This window comes from Pithys albifrons, chromosome 3 (assembly GCF_047495875.1).
Source record: "Pithys albifrons albifrons isolate INPA30051 chromosome 3, PitAlb_v1, whole genome shotgun sequence".
Taxonomy (NCBI): domain Eukaryota; kingdom Metazoa; phylum Chordata; class Aves; order Passeriformes; family Thamnophilidae; genus Pithys; species Pithys albifrons.
This window is the reverse complement of record NC_092460.1, coordinates 91,971,844-91,993,854: the sequence shown is the minus strand read 5'-3', so window position 1 is coordinate 91,993,854 and position 22,011 is coordinate 91,971,844. Positions and strand designations below refer to the sequence as shown.

Genomic DNA, 22,011 nt, shown 5'->3' with positions numbered 1-22,011 from the left:
ACTGTAATGATTTTTTCCCCTTCATATTATGTAAAATTTTGTTTAAGACGTTCAATTTACTTCTTATTTACTCCCCAGAAATCTTCCCCCTGTTGGAAATTTTTAAATCTCCTGCTTTGCTTTAGACTGTTTTTTCAAAGAAGACTCTTCTAAGTAATTTCGGTGTTAAGAAATCTTAAATGCCAAGAGGCAACACTGAATGCTGTCCATTGAATTCCTGTGAGAGGAAACCTTTACTGATAATTCTGTTTTTAATGGTGGTCACTGTGAGGAAGAAGCAACAGGGTTATTTTTAGGTGCTTTGAATAGAAATGAAGCTGCATGACAAGACACAATGCAGATGCAAATAGTGACAGAGCCAAACTAAATAAACCAGAAAGTTCAATGCATCTTGAAATCTTAAGCATCCTACTCCAAATCTGTGCGGCAGAGTTCACTTAGTACTTCCTTGTTGACCAGAAACCTTAGGAATTTTGAACTTGTAGAGTGCAATCAACCCGGGAGGGGGGGGAGGGGGAAGCTTAAACCAAAACTAAATTATAAAGCTAACACATGACAGATACATATCTGAAAATTGCTGCTATTGATAAAGAATGACAACTAATGTGAGGTATTTGATTTAGGACAGAATGAATTTTTGTTTCTTCCTATGGAACTTGAGTGCTAATTTTTGGGTCTTATTTGGTTGGTTTTTTTTTTTTTTTTTTACATCCAGGTTTCTAAATGAGACTCCTGTTGATTACTATAATTCCTCATAAGATATTGAGTCTAATTTGTCTTATCTTTCATATATTTTTTCCAAACTGATTCTGATTACTCTGACCTTCTTGCTTTAAAGAATGCACTGAGTGTGGAGGGAATACCATTAAGTTTTCACCAATTAAAACTGACACAAAGAACTCAATGAAGTCCTTTGCTGTGCCCTGTAACCCCAAATTCCCTCTTCACTCCTCTGTTATGAAGCTGTTGACCTAACCTCGTATTTGCTTTATTCTTTTGATTTAGTCAAAACTTTCTACTATCATTTTCATTATATTCAGCAGAGAGGTCATAAAAAATAGTTTGTCAGCCCCCTAATTTTCTTGTTTGTGTCTAATCGGGCATTTTTATGTACTTTGCTGTTCTTGCCCATTTTAGTAAACTTGATTTCTTCAGTACCTTTTCTCTATGACAGTATACTTAAGTTCCCTATTGATTAATGCATGGATGTTTCTTTTGGGGTTTTGGGTTTGGTTATGGGTTGTGTGTCTTTTTTATGAAGGGTGGTGGTGGTGTGTTTTCATGTGTTTTGGGATTGGGTGTTTGGGTGTGAGAGATGTATGGTTGGTTTTACTAATTGTGGCTTTAATTTTACCTGGTTAGCTAATGCAATATTTCTAAATATTCTTCTGGATCCTTGTGAGAAACTTGCATTTGTTAAGGGGGAGGGGTTCTCTTTGTTTTCTGGGTTTTGAGGTTGGTTGATTGGGGCTATTTTAACCGCTTTTCTTAATTTTCAGGTAGTTACCTTTAAGTTAATATCTTTTATTTTGGATTTCTTTGGCCTGATCTCTCACACAACAATGCTGAATCCTATTGCATTGTGGTCTATGGAGCTACCAGAGCTATACAGAGCAACTCCACAAACAATGTTGAACAGGGCCCTATGCACCACTAAAGATTCAACGACTCCTTGTTACAAAAGCAATTTATCATATCTGAAAATGCAAACTCTACATGTCTCTTTAATAAGGCTTCAATCCAGTCTTTATGTAGCTTCTCTAATCTCACATAACATTGATATTGTCCCTTTGATCAGGTGGTCAGCAGTGCAATCCTAATATTACATTTTTTATTATCAGACTCTGAAATTTCTTACCCACAGAGATTCCATCGCACTTCCCTTCTCTTATAATAATTTTATGTTATGTCACTTTGTATTGTCCTTTATGCAGTACCATTCCACTGTATGTCTGGTAGCTTGACAATGTCCTGTGCTATTTATTCTTCCCCTTTCACCAGTTTTCTGATATGTGTATTGTTTTGGGATGGTTTATTGATGACTGATTTCTATTCCTCCATCTTGATTTTATGTTCCTAGCATTGGTATAGAAGCACTGGAAAGTTTTGCTTAAGAATGTGCCAATAAATTACTATGGTTTAATGGCCCTTCCTTATTTGTCCTTGTCATTTTTAGTCCCACACTCCTCCCACCCTCCCACCCCCCAGCCTTTTCTGAGGTTCATTGAGTATTTGTTGCATGTCAGTCTGAACCAGGAGCTGTTTCCTGCTTGTTAGTTTTCCTCTGATGTCTGTTCTGACATCTTTTTTAGTTTCTGTGCTAGCAGTCAGGCTCTGTTACTGTTCAGGTGCAGTTGTGTGTCCTTCCACCACATACTGCTCTTGTTAAAAAAATTACCTCAGTTGCTATATACCTAAGTCCCTTCCCACCCACACTGTTTTCTTGTCCTTGGAGGCTTGGGATCTCTTGGAAATTGGAAAGTATCGTTGTATACTATGGTTACAGAATACAGTGAAAACAAGAGAAGGGTCAAGTATTTTCTGCCTTCAGATGTACCCATGAATCTTGGATTCAGCAGACAAAGAAATGAGGGAATGGCTGAACTTTGTCCTGATGTTTTAGGTGCTAACCATAGTTTGTATCAGTCCTGAGAAACAAGGTGTAAGGTGGTACAGGCTCCAGAACAGGTATCAAATGTATTTCCGCCAGAGTAATGAAGAAATCCATAATGTGAAAGGTATTATGCATTATAGGGAAAGTGGGACCAAAGAACAGCAATGAATTGTTGAGAGCAATGGGGAAAAAGAGGTGTGATTGCTGTATGGCATAAGGACTAGTAAGGTCCACTGGTGCATGACAGAGTTGTGCAGCTCAGGGTGAGCCCACAAATGGGTGGGTGTTTTCTCTACTGAATTGCATCAAACATGTACAAAAAGCACAACAGAAAATTTATTTATTGTACTTGAATGAAGCACCAGAGGTAGAGAAAGGATTTTCATTGTCTTTGATCATACCTTCACCTGCAGACTATATTCATTTTAATGTGTGATCATTTGATGAAATGGACATAAATGTATTTTGGTATTTGTTTTCTAATCTTGAAAAGTAATCTGTTCTTCTACGTTTCTGCACATTAAAGTGATACTCAGAATCTTAAAATTTATGTAATTTTAAGTAATGTAGAAGGGGTTTACTGGGGCCCCCAGGTATGATCCACAGCATTTTTTGATTGATGGTGTAAGTATCATCTAGTTTGTAAATTACTACAGTAAACCTTGAATGTATTTAATACTCCCATGCTTATAGAGAAAGTAGTAATGCCACCCTTTATATCAAAAATCAGGCAAACTTCCAGGAATTATTTTGCTGTTATGTTAGCAAAATAAAACATATAAAAGACCAAAAAGGATGCCTCAAGGATAGTTCAAAATGTTGAAGCCATTACTTCTCAGGAATCTTAACCGTAATTAATGTTAAATGATTTCTTCTTTTCTTGTCAACAGGAAGATTCAGCTGACTGCGGTGGTGCCTCTGGTCTGAGTCCATCACTGTGGTCTATGGTAGGAATTCAGCTGGTCCTGCTTTGGCTGTTATCTGGCAGCAGACACTGCCAGTTATGACCTTGCTAAACCAAAACCTGCGTAACTTAATCAAGACCCGGCCAAAACGATAGCCTCAGTTTCATTTTGAAAGGGGTCAGCTATTCAGACAGCAGCAGAACATCAGTGCTCGTGTCTGGTTATCACTCGTTGTGAGACTCATCAAGGCACCCACAGTGGCCGCATGTTGGAGTGTCAGATCCTTAAACATGTGTGAATGCTGCATCATCTATGCCATCCAAACAGACTTCTGTATGTGCTCCATTGGGGAAATCCAAGACTTTTTGTTTGTTTGTTGTTGTAATCCTGATGACTTCATGGTAAAAGGGCTCCCCTAACAATAGCTTATGTATATGATTTTCATTTCTTTTAAGCTTTGGATATCTTGAAGATTTATATTCTTTTACATGAACAGTTATTTAAAAACAAAATTAAAAAAAAAAAAAAAGGAAAAAGAAAATGTTCTCCCCAATATACATTACTAGCACCATGATGATTTGAAAATTAGTTTTGTCCAAACTAATGTAGTAAAATGAAAATATTGGCCAATCTTCATCAGAAGTTCAACATGACTGAAATGTTTAATGATGAGTGGTTTATTCTTCCAAAATGAATCATGCAACCAGCTAAGTTTTGTTAGGTTGATAAATTGTATGTGGGAAGAAAGCAAGGGAGGAAAGTACTGTGTTTTAAAATGCAAAGGTGCTGGACAGTTTAACTATAAAGTTATTTTCATCTTAAGCTTGGTGTCATCTTCTATCAGAAAAAATATTAATTTACCTGTAACATTCACCTTTTCACAATGCAGTTACATACGAAGCTAGTAGAAATCTTCAAAGGCTGAAACAAAAATGCTTGTGAATAAAAAATGTCTTTGTGATATTTGAACGTTGGTTTCCAAGGGTATTTTGCATGATGATGATGCTATGTTATTGTTTTTCAGTTTGTTTTCTTTGATGGTAGAGTATAGATCATTGAAAAGGTAACTGAGTGATTCTTTTATTGTGTGAGAAACTGAACATTGCAATGTGTTGCAATCAAATAATATTAAATTATATTATGAAACAGAGCTCTGAATATACTGTGCAATGAAAAAGCTGAGATAATGGGGTAAATGTAACTATCGTAACAAAAGGGTTGAGTTGGATTTTTTACAGAACAGTGATCTCACATGAAAATCTGTGTACAGATATTTTAAGTATATAAAAATGAGATTTAATGCATTTATTTTTGGAAGTATATGTTCTCTAAGGTTCATATCAGGTTCCCCCTTTGTGTCCTTCATAAAACCCACTTATAATATTAAAAATACTGCTGTTGCTATTTATTATTGAACATAGCATATTTAACAGCAAAATGTCCTGGTTGCTATGATTAGAAAAAATATAAACAAAAGGGGAGCCTTGATTCTCTATGTATGCACATTGATACTTGATTGTGAATAATAACTTTAGAAGTTGTTTTTATACAACCTCATTGGTGATACAGATTGGTGCAGTAAATTACAATATTACAGTGTAGCATAGTGTTGATGCAAAATATGATTTGCGCTTTTCTTTTTCTAGTTTTTAAATCTAAACGGTATTGCAAGACAGCTAAACCAATGAATGTGCAACTCTGCTGGTATTGTACAGTTCTGCTAACAACTGCAATATGCAAATATTAACATGGCACAATACACTAGCTCTTTAAAAAAAATAAGAGAATGCAAAGCATTGGTATGTATATGCTGGCAATTGATTGATTTCATTTTAATCATGCCAAAAGCTTAAAAACATGATTGGGCATGCATTAATATCCTATGAAAACTGAAGAAGCTACTCAAAGCCATGGCACGGCTTGAATGATCAGATGTCTGCTGTAGTTGTACTCATGGCTGGTTCATCATTTCTCATGTACCTTGGCTCCAGCTATGTATTTTCTCATGTTTGGGAATACAATGAGTGAAAAAAATTAATCCTGACCTTTGGTTCAGTGATCAGATTTAGCTCTTTAAAAAAACCATCTCTAATAATGGCATGGGGTTAAAAGTACGATTAGCTGTATTGGATGACTTCAAGTCCTCCTCAGGGAAGGTGAGCTAATGTTGATAATATGGATGAAGATAGACTTGGAGCTCTTCCTTTCAGTCATATTGCTGTACTTCACCCTGTCACCAGTTATCATCTGATACAAAAATTGGTTCAATTGTTTCTAATGCCAAGACTGCATCCTGTATTTTTCTTTAACATGATCAATTGACATTTTATGGGGGGGACAAGCTTTGTAGGAATAGGCCAATACTTACTGCATTCATAGCTTTTCCTCTAAAGTTACTTAAAATTCACATTTTTTTTCCATTTTGCTCTTTTAATTTCTTGAAAGGTTGTCAGTATATTAAGTTCTCTATAGTTTCCACTTAGCTTCCCAAAAGAAACCCTTCATGGACAAGTTACACTATTTAACATTTTAAAACATGCTGCTGATGCTGATAGGGCATATTTGGAGTTGCTTATTAAACATTTATTAGAATCTGTAGGCAGAAGGTGAGAAGGCACAAAGTCGTGCTGCCATGGAAAATGCCCATGGCTTTTGCTCTCATCCCACTTCCCTTACAGTGCTCAGATGCAAAAAGAGAGAGAAACCTTTGCCATGCAGGCACATAGACCTCTTGGGTGATCCAAGGGGAAATGTTCTTTTTTCCTCTCCTCTGTCCCTCTATATGACCTGAAGAAACATGTGTCTGTAGAAAGACTTAGCCTTCCAGTCACTACAGATAATTCCCATGAATAAATACAAATTCTCATGCAGAAGGGTATCTTTATTCTCACACAGTGTGGCATGGTAGTCTTCTCTTGTCTTTGAAAGAAGAAACTTGATCTTAGGCTTTAAATAGAGGTACTTGGAAATTACAAGATACTTAAAAGTTGTAAGCCAGATAAAAAGCTCTGTAATGTTTGCTCGCATCCTTTAAATAGCATCAAGGGAACTGTTGGGATTGGTTCAGTTTACACAGAAGTCATGCAGCATATTGTATGTCTGACAAATATCCACCATTAAAGTTGTTGCAGCATGGTACTGTGCAAAATGTGATTTGAGGACGTAACATGAAAGGTTTCTTTCTAATTTTTCATTTAAACAACCAGCATTACTGCCAAAACACAGACCGTGGTCCATATTTGTAAAACGTTTTTAACATAACATAGCAGGTTTGATTGACAAGATTTTTAGGTCCTGTACCTTTAAGACTTTAGTATTTTTCATATTTTTAATGCTTGAGGCTTTACTGCTTAACTTGACAAAAACAACAGTGTTGCTGCCATTTGTAAGTATTCCTACAATATTCCTTTTACTAACTTAAAAACTGGCCTTACTGGTTTCAAATAGGCAGTATCCCTTTTAAGTGACCTTTGAGACCCAAGTGTTACTTGCTGTGGTTGAGAGTTTTTTTGGTGTCACTGAAGAGACATTAAGACCTTTTGTTCCCATTAACCCATAAGCTCAGAAAACATGCTTAGCAAGACCTAATTCCAGAACACCACCTCAGTCCCATTGATCCTTAAAATCCAGAACACTGGTTATTAAGAAATATATTAATGCATACAAGTCACTGCAATTCACTCGGGTGTTTTATGTTGACTGAAGGTGAAATCTTAATAACTCCTTCCTTAAGAGAAATTTTATCCTAGCTTCATCAGACATCCAAGCCTTCAGAAAAGGCCTGATTTATTATTATTTCATTCATACCACAATGTTAATATTGTTAATAGTCATTGTACACTATTGTAAAAAGATTAAATTGTCTGAAAACAATTCAAGAGTTTTGAAAAGTTAGCCTCACCCTCTTCCCAGCTATTTGCATCTGTCCTGTTTATGGTTTAAAGGAAAAACATCATCTTGAAGATATATTTCACTGAGGCTAAAGGGATACTGTCTTGTTCAGATGCCATGAAATTGCGATTGTGATCTGACAACGCTGTCTTCTCTTCTCGTGTTGTATGGAATGTCTGGATCATGCTTTCTGGGATATTTTTATTGAAATGCTCAGTGTGCGTTTCTGCAAAAAAAGGGCTTGGTTGCTCATATGAGGCAAGCAGGTCTTTGTCCCTTTTCTTGTGTTCTCTTGACACTTTTGTGGAACTTGACAAGCCTGGAAAAAAAAATTTTTTTTGTAAAAATTTGTACAATAATGATATAAAAAGTTTATAATCCTAGAACTGTTGTGTTAATTATTGTGCAAAAGCAGTATATTCAGAATAAAAGTTTATCATTTAAAATCAACAACTATTTTGGCTGTTCACTCTATATAATAAAAACATGTAAATAAGAGCCTACATTATTTGCTATGTAATACTTCTGAGTTTCCTATCAAATTGAACCCAAGTTTCTGGAGAGAGTGAGACGGTGACTTAACAGAGTTCTTCATGGAGTTCAGAAAACGATGTGCAGCAAACCCTCATTTCTGTTTCATTTGTGACTGTGAAAATTTCAAATAAAGTGGAAAAAAAAATCTAACCAATGAGAACTGAGAGTCTGTAAAGCTCTCACTAAAATAAGAATCTGCAAAGCATCTGAAGTACCCCTGTTGTCCTGAAACAATTGCTTTTGGAAGGGTTGGCATTTACTAACTTGTAAACACTGATGAAGTCCAAGGGTTCACTCACATGGAGAAGCAGAATAAAATCAGATGTCTCTGATGGTCCTGCCTAAGTTGTTGCCCTACTTCTGACCAAGATTGCTGTGTGATTTATGAGTCAGCTTCTGAGCTGCTGCTGTTCTTAGCTAAGCATTATATTCAAAGTGGTTCTGTGTACCTTAATAAACAAGCTTGGGGTGTTCAGGAGGTGCTTTACTGCATTTTCAGACTTTCTACAGTGGCACTGGAGATCTCTGTCAGGCAGGGCAGAAGCTGCAAGTGGCAACTGCTTTAGAAGCCTGACTTTAATCCTTGACTGCGTATGCGCCACAGCCCAGAGAGAATGGTAGTTGTAAAATTCTGATGGATTTATGGAATCCCTGAGGAGTAGATAAGAAAAAAAGAAATCAAATGCAGATTCTAATGCTGCAAAGTAACAGATCACCCATGTGGAAATGCTACAAGGCAGTGAATAACTGTGCATCAACATCCAGAGATTACTGGCCTCAACTAGATTAAACATTGCTTCCTAACTACATGATTATCCCCACATGCTGAACTCACTGTATCATGCTTTCTACCATTGAGAAGTAGATATAATTAAAACCCCCAAATCCTTTCCTGGTACACTTTTAGTTTAACTTCTGTATTACAATACACTAGTCATTAAGAACAGAAACTGACACTCTTCAAAAACACAAGGTTTCTCCCACACACTTCTGGAACTTACAAGCATCTTTAACTTCATTAATTTGATATGGGAATGGCTGCACTGCAGCCACTGAATATTCTATGTTCATCACTTGTGCAAATCAAACCAGAATGCACTTGGCCTGTCATACTGTATTATTTTGAGACCTGACTTCACACTCTCCAATGTAGCTCTGTTGCTACTAACGATCTACAGAAATCAAGACATTATATAACATGGATGTTTGAAAAACCCTTCACTGTCACATCTATTAGTCCAGTGCTCCTTCTAATGCTTGACTGACCTAAATGCCCACCCTAAATGGTACAACATTTTCTCTGCCTGTTGCAAAAGACCTTGGGAACAATGTCCTTCTTTCCAGTAGTCTCTGAGGAACTTTTGTTCCCAAAATGTATATGGGGGGAGGAGAGAAATATTTTTTTTTTCAGGAGAATTTTTTAATCTAAATTCTAACTGTATTTCTTCTAAATGTTTTATACATATAATAATTTGTCTCTTTTTCTGATTGAGAATATCATTCTCAGAAGCTTTCATTTTAAAACCATATTCAGAAACCCAGACACATTTGAGTGACATCTCCCCTTTTAGCAGAATGTCCACACTGCTCTTTCTTTTGGGGTTTTGAACCTCTTTTTTTTTTTTTTTCCCTCTGGATCTTACAAATACTTACTTGGCTAGATCTCCAGTGCACAAACCGTATTGTGTAAACAAATAGGTTGAACTTGGTGATAAGTGTTTCCCTCAATAAACATGTTTGTGATTTGTCTCACTGTAGTTGTCAATTACTCATCAGTTCACTCTGCAGTGAGCAGAGTTTAAGAGCTGCCTACACATAGTGCTGGATCTAGCCAGGCTTTTCACCATCTACCTTTTGGATTGGAAGGTGAATTCTTAAAAAAGATTTTCCTATTGCTATTTTAGTTGTATATTTTTTCAAAGAGAGGAATTATCACATTAAGTGAAAGCTGCATCTGCTACTTTATCCATTACTTTCATGTTTCTTTGGGTTTTTTTAGCAGGCCCTTAGTGCTCTAGCGTCTGACAGCTGTTTTGAGAAGGAAATATGAAATATAGGACTTTAGTGGTATTCCCTCTTCCTTTTCAAGAAAATCTTTGAATTATGTTTTTTCAACCACTGAATTAGTTATTTCATAAACAAAATACGTGGAGTTGGAAATGTAATCTCAGAATTTCCATTTTAACTTCTGTGGCTTTAACTCAGATGTTTTTTGCAACCCAGGATCCAGTGATCTCAGCCTCCATTCTGTGGCTTCATTATTAAAAAATAAATTTTTTGAGCATTGTAATACACACACTATGGAAAGGGTAATTAACATTCTTGGAACACTGACTAATAGCAGAATGTTTTGGTATGTGTGGTTAGTGTGTATAATTCCTGTAAGCTATTTTGAGAGTTCAAGCAGTTACTGCTCACTATGGTATGGATTAGTCAGTTTGCCGTGTAAGCTCCGGTATCTTCAGAAACTAATTTTCTCTAAGAGCAAATTGCAGACAATATAGGTGTTCTTTGCCTAGAAAGATACTGTAATACCTAATTTCAAGTGGCCTGGAAATTAGGAGCATTCTTCTGTCTTGGTAGCCTGTAGGCTGCACAAAGAAAGAGAAATACTGAAGGATTTGCTTTTGACATCTTTTAGGAATTCCAGTCTGGGAAATAACAGGCAGGGAAACTTTGAGACCCTGGAGCTAAATCGTATGCAGTGGGATTCACTAGGTGAGCACTAGATGTCTGTGTTCATAGAAACAGTGGAGACCCATGCCATATAGACACAGAGGAGGAAGAACTATTCTGATGACCAGCCACTGGATATATTCTTGCAGTAGCATTTGCATACACAACCTTTCTATTGAAATTGAGGCTGGTGCTGCATCTACAGAAAGACAGACCAAGTAATGTAGACATATTAATTCAAAACTTGAATCTTCTGGTTTGCAGGATCAAGCTTGTTCCTAGAATCAAGTTTTGGGTTTAGTAAAGTCCATCTAAGGCAAGGCAGATGTGAAATCCCGGCTCTCAGCTACTGGAGAATGATGCAGAAATGTGTGCATTAGCAGCCATTGCTGTGCAGACATAATGGAAGAAATGCCAAATTCCAGGTTCTGAGAGGAGCTTGTTTGTTTACTGTGGTTGGAGCACAGTCTGCGCCAACACTGAATTCCTTCCAAAGTGGAGAGGAGGTGGTGGTGGTGAAGGGGACATTAGTCATCCTTTTCATCATGTGCTTCCACTTACAGTACTTGTCCCGGAAATGTAAAGTCTAATCTTTCTTTTCCCTGAGAATATCCCTGGGAGAGGGAATCTGAGGTAGAAGTGAAGTCTAAACCTATAGGTTAGATGGCTACCTGGAATGGTCTTGTCATCAGGCTGTTGAAGAAATATCTACAATAAGGAGAAGAGCAACCAGCTCTAGGATTTCCTTTTGCTTTTTAAATTTTATTTTGTTATATTTTTAAGCAATTGTAATTTCATTATGAAATGAGAAAAAATTAAGAGGTAGGTAGACCTCAAATATCTAGAGAGTTAAGTGCTATGATTTGGGATTCTGAAATTAGAAAATACTTCTGGGATATTCCTGAAAATGGTATTTGACTCATCAATTACTTGAGTTTTCTTTTTCTGATTTTTTTTCATATTTATGTCCAGTTCTTATTTAGCAAGTCATACAGTGTCATGCTTTAAAATAAATCCTTAATTTTCAGTGAATGGAAAATCTCCCTATCCACAAGGAAACCAATTGGCTTTACACCTAAGTAGTAGAAAAGAGTCTTGAGCCTCAGCTTTCATTTGTAGACTGTTTTATGACTTGGAAAATTTGTTGCTCGTTGATTCAGGCAAAAATTCCATAACTACTTGTGATCGTATCCAACATCACATAAACCTGTAGCTGAGGCAGGAGCGTGAAAGAACATTGCTTGTATTTCAGCTGGACATTGCTGTAACTTTTAACTCAGTACAGTTGCTAAATTTTCCTTTTCTCAAACCTGACTTGCTGTGCAACCAGAATTGTGAGAGTAACATGGCCAAGAGAAAAGTAAATTGCGACTACAACATCCTGTAGAGAGGACACATCTGGCAACAAAATAGTGTCTCCTGCTCTCTCCAGGCTGCATCCACCAGGCTGAGGTAAATGCCAGGCAATGCCAGCACTGCCTGGTAATTCCCTAGGAGCGCTGGGAAGAGCTGTGCACCAAAGTGGAACAAATTGGTGGATGTGTCTCCTTCTATTAACAACAGGAAATTCAACAAGCTACAAAATATCTGAGTTTTCAGATGCCTAAAATGTCACTGAGAAAAACTCTTAGTCAGAAAGAACAGCTTTCAAATGCTTCCACACCTCGGGGGGGAATTTAGGTGTTAACCTAAGATTTTGAGGTATTAAATTTTAGGGGGAAATATGCACATGGGCATAAATATTTCTATGCCTTTTAGTTACTCCCCATGGGCTTCTAGAAACCTGCCAGTGTGCTTTGCTTTCCAAGGTCAAAAAGCCCCACTGTGCTTTTCTCTGGCAGATGACATCAGTAGAATTGTGCTTTAAAGCAGCTTGCGTGTAAGGCCTCCTTTGCAGAGCGTGAAGGAGAACCTATACTGTGATATTTAATCTTTTAGGATCTCTAGTTGACTGAAATGTCTTAAATAGAAAATGGTCTTGTTCTGAATGAAAACCTGTCTTGGGCATTTCACAGATAGGCACCTTTATTGCTTCCAGAAGAAGTTATCTCATGTAAATGGATATTCTGTTACTACAGAATTTTTGTTATATATATTTGATATCTTTAATAGCCATTAAAAAATAACAGAACAGTGTGGAATGCTGTATTTTATAGCTCAGCTGTATTCACCCTGTTCTAACCAACCCTGGACTACCTTCACCATAGCTGAGGCCTTCAATTCAGCTGATTTACACACTCCAATGGATCCCAGAATCAAGTTCCAAAACAGTGCAGATGATGCTGGCAGTGATAACAGTGGAATAACTTTGTTGTTTGTTTTTCTTTTTTTCCCCACTAAACCTACCCACCCACCCAGAACCCCCAGATTATAAGTCCTTTAAAAAATAGCAAAAAATATGTATGATTGAATTGTTTGCTACTAAGAAACACAATATTTGTCATTGCTTCATATTAGTATCTTTCTGCACTGTGGTTTTTGTTTTGTTGGTTTTTTTCCCCCAAAGTTTATGAGTTGTGTGTAATGAACCTGTATCAAAACAAAGCCTAGCTCTTATTTTTAAGTGCAACATGAAATGAGGGCTATACTGGACATAAGCTTTCTTTAATAGTTACAGATTCTTTTAACTGTAAGGAATTTAATAGATATAGCTTTATAGCTTTTCAGACAAAGCTTTTTCTTGCTAAAATTAAATTCACATTTGCTGAACCAAACAGCTAATTTAAATTCTGAGCAAATCAGAAACACAAAGTCATTCAGTGAGCAGTATATTGCTCTCTCTATATATTTCAGACTCCACAACTACCTACCTGAAAGCACTTTGTATCAAGGTGGGAGTTGGTCTCTTCTACATAGTAGCAAGCGACAGAAGGAGCAGAAATGGTCTCAAGTTGAACCAGAGGAGGCTGAGGCTCACTAATAGAAAAAGTTTCTTCACTGAAAAGGTCATCAAGCTTTGGAACAGGCTGCCCAGGGAAGTGTTTGAGTCACCATTCCTGGAGGTATGACTGACGTGTGGAAGAGGCACTTGGGGATGTGGTTTAGTGGTGAACGTGGAGGTGCTGGGTTTACAGTCAGACTTAAGGATGTTAGAGGTCTTTCCCAACCTTAAAAATTCTATTATTCTGTATCAGTGAGGTTATATTTAAACTGTAGGTAGAGACTCAATTTCTTGTTAGAATGTTGCTTGTGATAGATGAACTGTCTACTTAAAGGTCTGTTTGTCCAAAGTTAAAAACCTTAAAATTGTCCTGTACTGTTGTTTTGGTGTATTTTTTTTTTGACACGGTTGTGCATCAAGACTGCCCAACATTTCCCTTTCAGAGCAGAAACTGAAAGAAGGAATTGAAGGATTAACCACTTCTGGAAAGCAGACATACTTTATTAAAGATAGCAACGACTCCTTGAGAACATCTTAACCAGATTAGAAAAAGATAGCCACTATTTCCCTGGGCTAATGACAGCAAGACCCATCTAAGTATATAAAGCTATCAGATGCCAGACTCTGTGTGGATGATGCATAGTGTGTAGTGCACAAGCAGCGACTCTTGAGGTTCATACTTACATCCAGTGAGGTTGCCAACCATAGGATCCATTGCGTTGTTAGGACAGTGGTAATTGTTTTTTGCCTCCTGCATACCTGACTCATTTCTCCTCCTTCCCAGTCCATGCAGGCTGCTTGCTGACTTTAACCCCTGTGCTCAGCAGTGCAGCTCAGGCAGTGCTGCTTGCAGTGACTGCAGGCATCTCAAACATTTCTGCACATGAACACACAGCAGAGCTTCCCTCAGCCTCTGCATCTGAAGGCATTGCTCACCACTGGTCCCAAGAAAACCTGATGTATTTATAATTAAAGCCACAATAATAAAATTTTAAAGTGTGTCTAGAGTGTCTGGATATAGTTTTGCACAGAGCAATGGAATCTTTGGCCATTCCAGGCCTTTTGGAAACATTGGGTGGCCTGAAATCACTTTGTTTAGCTATTACTTATGTAAAAATGATGAACTTCATGACAGCATCTGTTACTAGCCCAGAGGTTGTAGATGTCCAGCTTGCATTTATATGAAATAGAACCAGATGCAGACTGTAAAATAATCTGAATATTTTTTAAGTGACTTCACTGTTATTTTGTCTCATATTTTCTTAAAATTCATGATTAATATTTTTAAAGGTGATTTATCTTTCATCTTGCATTCCATTGTTGTTGATTTAACCTTAAGAAAGCATGACAGAGCTTGAGAAGGAAGACCATTTTCTGAATGCAATTTAAAAAATATATTTCAATTAGTAAAACATGAATTAAATTCTGTACAGTTATAAATTATGGATATTAGAAGAAAATTATGTGTTCTTTTTTCTTATTGTTTGTCCTCCCATGCAGGGCAAAGCTGAAGAATTTCTGTCTTTTTATTATATTGCTGTGGATGATAAAACTATACCAAAGACACTAACAACTGATTGTCTTCTTGACTAAACAACTGTGACTGATAGAGTTACAATATATGTAGCAGGCTGTCTTTTTCCATCTTTTGTGTTACTAATATTAGTTATAACAATTAAAGGACACAAGTCTCATTTTTATTTCTGATTGCAGAAATTCAAAAAGCGTTTGTTCTGAAAGTAGAAATGGTATTTATGGAAAAGCTTTCTGAGGTTTTTCTAGTAGGACCATCTGGTTGCTCCACCAAACAATTCTTGCAGTCTATTGTCTGAAACTCATAGAACTGAAGTACTTGATTTAAATTTAGCACTTGTTTTACTGTATTGCTGGGAGCAACACTGTGGATGCATGAAGCTAAGTATGTGTTTAATCACTTTCACTGAATAAAAGTATTTAACAGCTAATATATTGCTGTCTACAGTGGGGGTTCTTTTATGCCCCTTTTTGAAACTACTTTATGCTTGAGATATGTCAGCTAATTTTGTGTTTACTACGTCTTTGATGGTTGTATTTTGCTTAAAAAAATAAAAAATACTAGGTTTAAGAATGATACCTTAAACTCTCAAAATAAGCTATTGCAATTTTCCTCATTAAAAAAGTGTTCTTTGTGAGAATCTTTGAAGTTATTTTAACAAATGGCAATGTTATCTGTAAACACCTATTTGAATCTCTATGACATCACATCTCAGGACTTATGTGGCACTTGATGACACAACAAACCTTCAAAAGGAAATAACTACTAAAATTGTGATGAAACATTGTGAGCTTTGTTCTTTGTAACAATTCCATATTCCCCATTACAAAAATTGTAAAGAAAATACTCCAGTCATATTCCAGTCACATTCTAAAGCAAATAATTTGTCTCTAATACTTCTGAGGAAATAAATGTATTTTATTTTGCATGAAGTACAAAGGTCTGATGCAATCCACAAATGAAACCTGACAAATAATTTTTGAAATTAGAGTTCAATGTTAGGAAAGCTGAAGACATATCCAACAACTCTGCTGTCATGTTTGTGACTTGCTAGATAAAGGCTATGAAATAACTCTTCCAGTTTTTTGCTTTGTTAGTTTGTTTTTTGAAAAGAGACTGTTACAAAACTACACAGTAAAATTCTCTACTCTGAGGCTGGTGAGGCACTGGAACAGATTACCAGGAGAAGTTGTGGGTGCCCCAGTCCTGCAAGTGTTCAAGGCCAGGTTGGACAGGGCTCTAAGCAACATGGTCTCGTGGAAAGTGTCCCTGCTCAGTGCAAGGGGATTGGAACTAGAAGACCTTTAAGGTCCCTTGCAATCCAAACCATTCCATGATTCCTAACAGTTCAGTTGCAATACAGCCTGTGAGGTTAATTTGCAGGTAAAGGTCTGCCCCACTCTGTGTGAGCCCAGGATCGACTCCTGGGCATGCACACTCAGCCCCTGCTCACCCAACACCTTGTAGCACTAAGAGGAGCCTCGGGTGAGTGAAGCTGCTGGTCCCACATCTCAACTGTGGCCGTGGGCAATGAATGAATGACATAAGGGACACCTGGGCTTTATGGCTTATTACATCCACACTGACAACTCATAATTGAAGTCCAGTTCTACAAAAGTGGTTGAAGTCTTTTCTTAAAGAGTATTTCCCTACTGCATGAATATTGAGAGATATACAAAATAGAAAAAAATTGAAGAAGTTATTTTAGATGATGGAAGGGGCTTGTTTTCCTTCTCTCTCTTCCCCCGCCTCTCCCCCCCTTTTGCCCCTCCCCTTCATGCACCTGCACATTTTACAATGTTTTTTAAACAGATGTGTTTGGTAGTTTAAGTGATTCCTGACACAAAAACATATGCCCTAGCAATCACTAGAAACTGTATGCTGTTTGGTGACTCATGAAGCTTCCCTGAACAATTTTTAGCAAATAAATTAATACATTTCAAAACCACAGAGCAGCATTTACAGTCAGAACTAGGAAGATGAATGTGGGGTAATGTAAGACATATGTGACTTTCTTTTTTTATTGGTCACTTTTTTTTTTTTTTTTTTTTTTTTTTTGTTACCGAGACCTATGAAAAAGGATTAATGATAGATTTTTCTTACTCTTATCTCTGCTGAACTTCAGAACTTGGCTTGGCCTCCATGCAAAATCATAGGCATAAAGAAGCTTTCTTTAAAGTGCAAGGAAGACAGAAATATGAGACAGAAACAAGAATGTCATAACAATATACAAATAAATAAAGGATATATGAGATCAGTATCTTGCAAGCTTAGGGCACATGAGCATCTCGTGTGAGCTGTCTTGCTGACTTCAGTGGAAAGCTTGTGCCATTTGTTGAATTATCTAAACAAGAAGTCTTGTATTAGACACAGGAATAGCTTGAAAGTACGTAATTTTCTTTCTCTTTGAGAAATGCATGTTATTGCATAAGAAAAATTGAGGTTGAATTTAAGGTCAGAGCATTCCCTCCTTCTTAAACATTCATGCACTGACATACTACTACTAATAATAATAATTTAAAGAAATGAAACTCTTGTTTCAGGTATCTGCATTTTATCCTTTCTTTGGTAAATATTCCATGCATTCTCTTGCAAATGCCAGAGCTCAGTAAAACGTGGCATCAGGTATCTCATCAGTTTGGAAATGCAATGTTTTAAATCTCAGTTTTCTGATATTCTGCTTGTGGTGAAATAACAGAGTTGAAATGTTCACGCTCAACATGAACACTTCAGGTTGTCTCCTGTCTTCTCACAGAAGTCACCTAAGATCAGGATGAGCTTTGCTGCTCACTGTTTCCAACACACATACACTAGAGGAAAAGGGCCATTCTTTGTTAAGTACAAGGAAAAAGCCAAAAGTAAACTAAAGCTCTCATTAAACAAACCAAAAGCCCAACATGATATTGTGTTATTAAAGCCAGAAAGGACTGTGGTAACAGAGTTATGAATCTATAATAACTTATTTGGATGGACATCTTTTCAGAAGGAAAGTTAGTGCTAATTTGTTGGATGATGGTACTGATGGAAGCAACCTACCTCTTGAGGGATTTGTTGATTCCTTCACCTTCCTTCTTGTCTTCCCAGGCCAGGCTGTAACTTCTGCCTTTCTTGGTGAAGACCTTATTTGTATTAGACAACTCAGGGAAACATTGTATAGGGACAATCTTCACTTTCCAGTCCTGGCGTGAGAATTTCTCCTGTTGACAGAGGAAATCAAGCACATATGTATGTATGTATGTAAAAAAGTTTTTATTATCCTTGCTAGCTCTGTGTTTTATAGTGCTTTTTTCAAAACAATATGAAATGTTTAAGCTAACCTGTGCAAATTTAAAATGTTAATTTTTTTCTTCAGTTTTGGATAAGAACTTTGTCTCCTGCCTGACTTATATCTATGCTGACAGATTTATGGCATCACTCCTATGTTTTCAAAACTATAACAGTATAGACAGCTGCTCCTAGCAGCAGAAAAGTACTTGTTTAGGCCTTAGAAATTACAGGTGTGAGATTTGTGAATGGCTGAGTTATTATGATCCATTACCAACAACAACAAGTCAGTGTTTGTTAGATGATACTTTGCCCATAACATCACTAACTTCTGCAGATTCATAAAACCACCTTTTATCACTATGGTTTTTGCTGGAGAGGTTGCTATAGGGTGCTATAGGGTATATCAGAAGAGGACTATCACATGCAGATTATAAAGAAGAAAAACTGCTCCCTGCAGGTCATACCCTGTCTGTAACCAGAATGCCATCTGGGTAGAGCAGCAGAGGAGGTTCCAGTCCCTTCAGCATTCTCCTAATGTAACACAAATCACTGCAGTGTTGCAGTAGGTCACAGTCTGGGGCTCATGACCACAAACATTTTGCTCTTATAATTGTGGTGAATAGGAAGTAGGAATTCAATGGCAAGACTAGTTCAGGCAAAAAGCTTGCACAGTAAAACAAGTAATAAAAAAATCTGAGATGAGAGGCAAATCTCCCCAAGCTGATACCTATGGCCTTGGCTGAAGATACACCTCCACTGAGGACAGTGGATAAAGCTATTTCACCAGGCATGAAGCACCAACAAAATTCCTAATGTAAGACAATTCTCTAGTTACCCTGTGAAGTTAGAATTAATTAAAAAATGAAATTGGGGATGGATCCAGCTGCAAATATTCATTGCAAAGCTCCATGGATGTGGGGTACATTAGATGTAACTGTACTTCACAGCCTTGATCCCATTTTTAATTACAATCAGCCTCGGGGAAGAAACAAGAGAAACCTTGTAAAAAATGGGCCCAAACTCAACCATGTGAATATATATGACCATGTTGCACAAGTGCAACCTATGTAATGTAGGTGGTTGACCCAAAAATCTGTAATACACTCTCTGGTTTAAAAATGTATGAGCCACACTCATAGTTCATATTCACAGCTTGTCTTGCATAAAATATATCTTTCTGAGAATTTGTTGGCATTTCCACACGGCTAATTATTGCTTTTGATTTTTTCATGTTTTACATAGGAGTGTAGTTTTCCTCCCGTTTCACACTCAGAGCTGAGACAATGCACTCCCTGCTCCCAGGGCTTGCCTACTTCCATGTGCTGACGAGGGGCTCAGTGCCTCCTACTTCATCTTTGTGCTGGAAACATGTACAGCAATTGTGAACTACACTCACAGGACTCTCCCTAACAGCACTGTTTGGGCCAGAGGCTGAAGTCAGTCTGCCTAAAAGACACCAAGAGTTGGAAGATGATATTAAACAGTTGTGACACAGACTAAGTCCATTCACCTCCTGCAGGTATCATGAACAAAAAAGGTTAAGCAAGCAGCTCAGCTAAGTCACTTCAGATGTGTATGGTAGGAATGAATACTTGTGGTGTGACATCCATACTGAATTGTTGCTGGCTTCCAGCAAACTGCAGTGTGAGTTTATGAGAGCTGCAAGCTGCTCTGAGCCTGGTAAAGGCTGGGAAGCTGCATGAGCAGACCAGTTACTTCCCAGGGAGAGTGCAAAATCACAAGCAAGTTTTTCTTGTTTCAAATCACTGACTTGAGTTGCCACAAGGCAAGATTTGGAAAGCAGCATCTCAGTGACTTAGCTGCTGCAGGCAGCACTTCTGGAAGAGAATGTAAGTCATAAAATTGTGAGCAGCATTTTATTTGTTCTAAATATTTTGCTCTTTATACAAAAGACAAAAATCTATTAATAAGTGAAATCCATGCTAACAGTGTCTGCATGACTCCTCCAGGAGTGTCAGCATGGTACCTGTAGCAAGAAAGAAAGAGTCAGTCATTGAAAGGGGAAACATCCCTCACTGAAAAACAATGCTCCAGTGACTCTCAGGACTGAGTGTTTATGCCAGAGAGTGTAAAAACAAGGATGTGTGTATGGATAGGGAAAGAAAAAATTGGTTTGATAGCTTGTCTGACAATGATCCAGTTTAACAGGAAGACAGCCCCTCCTGGTATAAATCTTTAAAATTTAGTTAACGTCTATGCTTAGCTGCATCAGGACTCATGACTCTTACTCATGATTTTGATTTTAAAGTAACAGCTCAGCAGTCCTTTGACTTTCTAATTTCAGATTACCAGGCTGCAAAGCCATTGAAACTTCCTATAAGCTCTGATGGGGTGGGGGGGAGAGGGAAATCAGTTTTTAACACTAGGCCATTGGTTTCTTTACATGTGCAATTTTTGACTGAGAAAAAGAAAACTAAAAGGATAATTTGATTGCTTTACTGCATATTTTGAATTCAAATTGACTGTGGTCTTTTAAAATGCAAATTCAATAAACCAGTGCTTAGATACACATGCTCTAGTTTACAGCTGCTTCCAATGTCAACTATTTATGCTGTAAATAGCATGAAGCTGAGAAAGGCAAATTTGGTGATGTTCAGCCATGACATATGGGCGGAATTTGCCTTTCCTTGCCTTGGAAAAACGTCTTTAATTAAATAAATTCAGGTATCTACATCTTTGGCAAAATTGAGGCATGTAATAAAGACTTAGCCAAAGTTTCCTGCATGTCAGAAATGCTGAGCAGTTGGTTTGATTTTAGTTGTGAGAAAAGCTTAGCTCTGAAGCTTATTTCTCTGCCAGGAACCATGCAGGTTTCTATTGAGTTCTTTATTTTTTTTTCTTTAAGGAAAACATTTGCTTTAGAGTCTTCCAAAATTGAATACCCATTGGAATAAGTGCTTTTTCATGCTTATTCTTCAAATTAATTACTTAATTAAAAACTAAGTAAAAGAAAACCTTGAGAATCCTGAATATTTCATCATTAGGACTCCCCATGTAGCTACACTGTCCACATGTATCTCTGTTTTTACCCAAAGCTGCTTTTTTACTCAAAGCCCCATATTCCAGAGTCATACACACAGTCCAAAGCTGATCTAAGTAAAGCACTATGCAGTGTCAGGTTGTCAGATAAGGAGTCCTGGGAGATGTTGCTGCCTTCTCAGCAGCAACCTGACAACACCTATGTCAGAACAATTCTACACAGTAAGAAGCACAAGTTGTGTGAAATACCTGGGAATTTATCTCTTTTCCTTTCTATCAGCTGCTATCACAACATGTTCCATCATGTTTGAAAAAAGAAAATGAAGATGTTCCAGGTAATAATACTTCTGCTCTGTGAAATAAGTCATAAAAGAGTACTCTGGAATGTCACAGCTTGTGTAATGTAATGCTTTAATTGGATGCCATGCCATTAACAGCCTGCAGCCCAAAGATGTACACTTTACATAAAGCTTTTGAAACACAGAAAGAAAGAAATTGGAAATAGCAACAGTAAGTAGCAGCTTTATGAGGAAGAATGAGATTGAGTTTTAGCAGGGAACTGTAGAGACAGGGAGGGTTAATGGTGATGGACATGATAGGTATTTTGTAGGATCTGAGTCCTTTTTTTAACTTGGAGGGGCTTTTTATTTAAAGGCACACATTATACCACTACAGAGTTTTTATGCAAGAGATCTCTGAATGCCTGCAA

The 22,011-nt window shown here is 37.3% G+C and overlaps 1 protein-coding gene across 2 annotated transcripts in view; it reads left to right on the top strand.

The window, feature by feature from the left end:
* The window catches only part of CACNA2D1 (calcium voltage-gated channel auxiliary subunit alpha2delta 1), a 387,377-nt gene extending 379,520 nt beyond the window's left edge, over window positions 1-7,857 (top strand). For both annotated transcript variants that reach the window (XM_071552728.1, XM_071552727.1), the window contains one exon: window positions 3,505-7,857. In XM_071552728.1, the coding sequence (XP_071408829.1) occupies window positions 3,505-3,621 (117 nt within the window). In that variant the 3' untranslated portion in view covers window positions 3,622-7,857. The remainder of the gene's footprint in view (window positions 1-3,504) is intronic.
* Window positions 7,858-22,011: the final 14,154 nt, after the last annotated feature.